Genomic DNA, 6,251 nt, shown 5'->3' with positions numbered 1-6,251 from the left:
CACTTTACCTCTCTGTGTCGGTTTGTAGTGTGCCTGTCTGCTTCAGTCACACAATTCCTGGCCCTTTGCTTGTTATCGCGGAGACTCCATCCGCCACCTTGACATGAGTTTGTTGTCTGCAGTGAATTTGGCACCTTGTTTTTAACCTCGCGGTCACCCATTTCAATTTGTTTGTCCATTATCTGGCTTATGTTTTTTTTTTGTTTTGTTTTGTCGGTTGATGTAAGTCAGATCGCTATTGTGGAGATGCAGGGTATCTACATCCTCAAAAGTTTTTTTTTGTTTTGTTTTGTTTTATCGAAAAACATTTTCAATTACATTTAATATCGTCACTTGTTGTGATTGCATTCCATTGTTATGACAACAACAAAAATACATCAACTTTTTTCACATTAGTCTGAGGCTACAATCTAATTGTTGTTGGGCTTTAAAGGAGAACGTGTGTAACTACGAATAAAATAATTGTGACAACGCGAGTGGTTAATGTTTCATGGAAGGATTTAAACTATAACTGCGGATTAAAGACTTCCGACTTTTGCCATGGACGTGTTGAATTCTTGTAAAGTAAGTTAGAGCAGTGGGGATGCCGGTACATTGTTGCTCAATCAGGCTTCCCGTTATTCAACCGTGCGTGGACCATTTTCATTTGCCCAAAAAGACCACTGAGTACCGTTACTAGGGAGTAAATGAGTGGAGAACGATGGAAGTTGTGGTTTGTAATCCCGACGCTCTGAGCACACAGACAATGGAGCGGCGAGTATCCAACGCACTACAAATCCCATCATGCATTGTCGGAGGTGGAGCACAAACATGTGATTGTTCCACTTTGCTTCCTGTATGTTGCAGATGCTTTTGTAAATCTCTGTCTTTCTTTACGTTTTGAGTAAAAGTTTCTTTTTGACGAGTTCAAAATGAAACCGCGCGTTTTTTTCTTACTGGTTTGCGCTGCCGTTGGAGCAGTGGCTAGTAAATATTCTAGAGAAGTGAATGAACAAAAGCCGTCAAGTGATAGCAAAACAGTGGAATTTAGGATTGCCAAACTCAATCAGGTCTGGGAAAAGGCTTTACGGGTGAGTGTTTTCTGAGCCCAGTTCCCTTTTTATGTGACACTTCAATCAAAAAGATACAACCATATATGTCAGAGCTGATGTTTGCTTCCTCAGCGGCAGTGCTGTCTAAGCCTTTATTTGTGAGACATCGAAACAGTGTTTTAACGACGCTTTATGTGACTTGACTGTTCAGTGGAAAAATTATGTTTCTGTAAACTTGCACGACAGTGAAGTCCTATTTGAACACTGAAACCCGTCCGTTGCCGCAACCGGGAGTAGCAGACTATAATAATAATAATAATACTTGTCTGTTGGAGCTGAACCGGGGCTTGACTAGCCTAATGTTTTCCCCCTGCAGATGCAGCTGTCCCCAGGACGACAGGCAGAACTCCACAGCGACCTGAAGCTGCAAGAGAAAGACGAACTCCACTGGAAGAAGTTGAAGGCCGAAGGACTGGACGAAAACGGAGAGAGAGAGGCCAAACTCAGACGGAACTTCAACAGTAATAACGCAACATTTATGACTAAACGAGACAGTACTCCGTCTTTGTGTGTGACTTTGTCTTTCCGTTGGGCTGGCCAATTGTATAAAGCATCACTAATCAATATTACAGTGTACACGTGAATTGCACACATGTATTGTGTGTGCGCTTCACTGAGATGTGTGCTCATACTCCTCTATTTATTTTCTACTCCAGTAATTCTTGCCAAGTATGGAATGGATGGAAAGAAAGACACCAGAACTATGGAAAGCAACAGCCTGAAAGACCATGATGTGAAGGAAGGCGACACATTTGATGACCCAAGACTGGACAAACTGTGGAACAAGGTGAGAAAATGGGGCTTTTTTTTTTTTTGGTAGGTAGAGAGCATTTGAGGAGCACCAGTATTGAAGTAGTTTGGCTTTAGCGTGTCTGTCAGATGTAAAACGTGTGTTAAATAGGAAAAGTACCTCGACAGTGGGGTTTTTGTTTGTTTGTTTGTTTGTTTGTTTGGTTACCAGAGGATATCAAAGCGCCGTATCGTTTCCAGGCAACGCTGGATTGCGATGCAATCAGCGGAACCTGGTTGTTGTTGTGTGAGCCTCTCATTTAGGTTTTCCGTTACCTTCCTACCAGGCCAAAACTTCCGGAAAGTTCTCCGAGGAGGAGCTGCAGAGCCTGCGTCGAGAATTCCAGCATCACAAGGACAAGATCCACGAGTACAACCTCATCATGGACACAGTCAGCAGAACGGAAGGTGATTAACAGGAGTAATCACTGAACCATTAACTCTCTCAGTGAACAGTCTTACATGAGAACACGTCAATCTGAGAGTTAGAGAGTGTCTGAGACTGTGTAAATCCTGTGCGTATGAATACTCATTGTATCTGTGCCGTAACTGAAAACACAAGTGCCTCATATCTCAGAAACATTTGAATAACAAAAAAATCAAATGATATACGTGTATGCTTATGTCATAATTACATAACCCATTAATATTATTTCGTGACACTGGAAAATTAGACATACTGGGATTTTTTTTGTTTTTAATATAGATTCAAATATATATATATATATATATATATATATATATATATACACACACACACACACACACACACACACACACACACATATATATAAAAAATATATATATTACATTCTATTTAGGTTTATGGATTATGCTGTTACGCATATAACATTTTAGTAGAGACATCTACTCATTGTTCATGTAATAATAATAATAATAATAGTAATAATAATAACAGCAGTAACGTTATCCGCTGGTTGTCTGTGATTCCTCATCAGAGATCCATAAAAACGTGATCGCCCCTCTGGAGGGGGAGGCGAAGGAGCACGTTCTTCATCAGAAGCACTCGGACCTGAAGCAGAAGATGAGGGACCTGAATCAGGGCTTCGAGCGCCTCCGTAAACTCAGCCACGAGGGTTTCAGCGACGACAGCGGTTCGTCCGACAGTTACTCCTTGTTCGAGCCGTCTCTCTTTGTTGACAGATGGATTTTGTTGTGCGCGGGAGAACGCGCGCGGTGCGAGAGGGCAGCCATTAAGCCGTGACGGATCGGTGTTTTCCCCAAGGCTTTTTTGCGTTCGCTCTCTTTGTTTATTTGTTTTATTTATTTTTTTGATTTCTTCTCGTACAGAGTTTCGGGAGCCCAGAGTGATTGAACTGTGGGAGATGGCTAGAAGAGCTAACCTCAGCGACGATGAGCTTGACTCTCTGAAAGTGAGAGAAAACACACACACACTCACACATGCACGCGCAGACGCGTACACGAACCGCGTTCGAAACATCTTCTTGTCCGCTCACTCACTCGCTACACAGTGTCGTAAATTTATAGCGCTACAAAATGGCCGATTCACTAATTTAGTGCATTTCTGTGCTTCATATAGTGAATTTCTGTTTTTATATTTAAAAATATGTAATATGTTTCTGTTTAAAAATAAAGAATAGTGCACCATATAGTGGACGAGTGGACATTTCGAACACAGACGCGCGCGCACACACACACACACAGACACACATCATGGAGCCATCTGCTAAAACAGTTACTCATCTGCATCAGTCTCCATTAACTCTACATTTGGCCCAAACATTATAACTCCCTTGTGTAGCATCCAGGATCTGAAATTGAAAGTTACTGTTTTATTGTGCGAGAGCCAACGTTATGGCCACTGAAAAGAGTCTAAGTGTCTTTAAAAAGCTCAAATGCGTCTGATCTGCTCAGCGCTTCTCTTCCCTCTCCCCTCAGGAGGAGCTGAAACACTTTGAGAACAAGGTGGAGAAACATCAGCATTACCTGGAGCAGCTGGAACTCTCCCACCAGAAACTCAAACACGTGGAGGCCCTGGGAGACGAGGAGCATATCATGAGAAATAAGGAGAAATACAACAACATGGCCGAGAAAACCAGAGAAATGGGATACAAGGTAGGACGCCGACTGGAGACACAAAAGAAACAGGGCAATGACCTATTTGTGTTCATTTCATGTTTTTGTTTGATCGATGTTTTTAATTATAATGTTGTGTTTTTGTTGTTGTTGTTGTTGTTGCAGATGAAGAAACACATGCAGGACTTGACGAACAAGATCTCAAAAAGCGGGCTGAACCACAATGAGCTCTAAACCCCGCCCCTTTTGTCGCATCCGTGGCGACAGAATTAACTGCTGAGTCGAGCGACCGGCTGCAATAGAAACACAACCATCTTTCCCGCAGGGGCTGCGCTCTTCTAGCGGTCCAGATCTGTGTTACATACATTTCCACCTCACGCAATGAGTGAGGCAGATCAAAATGAGTTGCACTGAAATCGATTCGTTTAATCGTCCACACAGGTTCACGTAAAATACAGTTTACACAGCAAATTTTTGTTTTTGTTTTTATTGACGGAGGTGTATACTATGAAGCAGGGTATTTTTAGTTAGACGAGTAATATCGAGCCACAAAGTGGAGACGTTTGGTTGGAGAAACGGTAAGGAACACCTCTGTTGGTTGGAGAGTCTAAACTTTGGGTTTAATGTCACTCAGCTCTAAAAAGTTCCCGCTTCTTATTATACTCCTGCGTTGGCCTTTCATATTTTTTTTTTCTCCATCTAATTATGTTTTATAATTATGACGTAGATCCATTGGTTACGGGGGAAGAAAAAGTGTTGCTAAGAGGATGTTATATATTTCATATGTGTGATACGATTCCATTTTTAATTTCCATTTGTAACATAAGTGTTTGGCTATGAATTAATGAAGGGCAGGCACTCTCTTGGTACGACTGGATTACGGATTATAAATGTCAGTTTCTTTTATCAGAAAATTGCTTTGTGTATGACTGCAAGTTCCATTTCATATGCATTAATGAGAGAAAAGATGTGTCATGAAGAACTATAATATAATAAAGACCATTTCTTACCTTTGTGTGGATTAACATTACGCATATATATATGTATGTGTATATATATATATATATATATATATACGCACACACGTACACATGTAGAAGATGAGCTTTGTCATTAGCATCTTTCCACCACCTCGAAAAAATCATACTGAGGTCACTCCCTAAAGCCCAAGAGTTGAGCTGTAATCAGCCGTCAGGAGTCACTCAGTCGTCACATTCATGAGTGTGGGCATTGGACGGCGAGTACTGAAATGTCTCACGCTTGGACGGCGTTTACTGAAACGTCCCGCACTGGATGGTGTGTACTGAATTATCCTGCACTGGACGGTGTGTACTGAAACGTCCCACACTGGACAGTGTGTACTGAAATATCCTGAACAGGACGGTGTGTACTGAAATGTCCTCCACTGGACAATGTGTACTGAAATACCCTGCACTGGACAGTGTGTACTGAAATATCCTGCACTGGACAGTGTGTACTGAAACGTCCTGCACTGGACGGTGTGTACTGAAATATCCTGCACTGGACAATGTGTACTGAAATATCCTGCCCTGGACAGTGTGTACTGAAACGTCCTGCACTGGATGGTGAGTACTGAAATATCCTGCACTGGACGGTGAGTACTGAAATATCCTGCACTGGACAGTGTGTACTGAAATGTCCTGCACTGGACGGTGAGTACTGAAATATCCCGCATTGGATGGTTTCTACTGAAATGTCCTGCACTGGACGGTGTGTACTGAAATGTCCTGCACTGGACAGTGAGTACTGAAATATCCCGCACTGGATGGTTTCTACTGAAATGTCCTGCACTGGACGATGTGTACTGAAATACCCTGCACTGGACGGTGTGTACTGAAATGTCCTGCACTGGACAGTGAGTACTGATATGTCCCGCACTGGATGGTATGTGTACTGAAATGTCCCGCACTGAATGGTGTGTACTGAAATGTCCTGAATCTGTGTCAGAAAAGGTGTCTTATGGCTCCCTGTGGGAGACTAACAAATTGTCTACTATAAAAAGCACTGTTAAAATGAAACTGAACATCTCTGTTATCAAAAAAGAAAAAAAAGACAATGCAGTGCTATGGCTTGCCATGCCTTTCATTTATTATATTCAAGATAAAAATATTGAGAAGTAATATGTATTTAAAATACTGTATCTACTTTAAATAATACATTTCATCTGTAAAATGTACAGATTAAAATTGGTCACATAAAAAGCACATACATAATATTTACAAAAAAAAAAACATAACAGTCATAACTGGTTTAAATTTGATATTTTCAGTATATCTATGTAATAGCTGAATA

General features: G+C 41.3%; 1 protein-coding gene across 1 annotated transcript; it reads left to right on the top strand.

Annotated features, from left to right (window-relative positions):
- The first annotated feature begins 847 nt into the window (after nucleotides 1-847).
- On the top strand, nucleotides 848-4,948 carry lrpap1 (low density lipoprotein receptor-related protein associated protein 1). The gene is made up of 8 exons (XM_030788054.1): nucleotides 848-1,070; nucleotides 1,408-1,552; nucleotides 1,748-1,878; nucleotides 2,168-2,288; nucleotides 2,840-2,995; nucleotides 3,192-3,274; nucleotides 3,801-3,977; nucleotides 4,104-4,948. Exons 1-8 carry the CDS (start codon nucleotides 912-914, stop codon nucleotides 4,170-4,172), a joined length of 1,041 nt encoding a protein of 346 aa, XP_030643914.1. The 5' UTR covers nucleotides 848-911; the 3' UTR covers nucleotides 4,173-4,948.
- The last annotated feature ends 1,303 nt before the right edge of the window (nucleotides 4,949-6,251 follow it).

Source organism: Chanos chanos, chromosome 11 (assembly GCF_902362185.1).
Source record: "Chanos chanos chromosome 11, fChaCha1.1, whole genome shotgun sequence".
NCBI classification, from domain to species: Eukaryota; Metazoa; Chordata; class Actinopteri; order Gonorynchiformes; family Chanidae; genus Chanos; species Chanos chanos.
The sequence above is the reverse complement of the archived record's forward strand: the minus strand, read 5'-3'. Positions and strand labels throughout refer to the sequence as shown.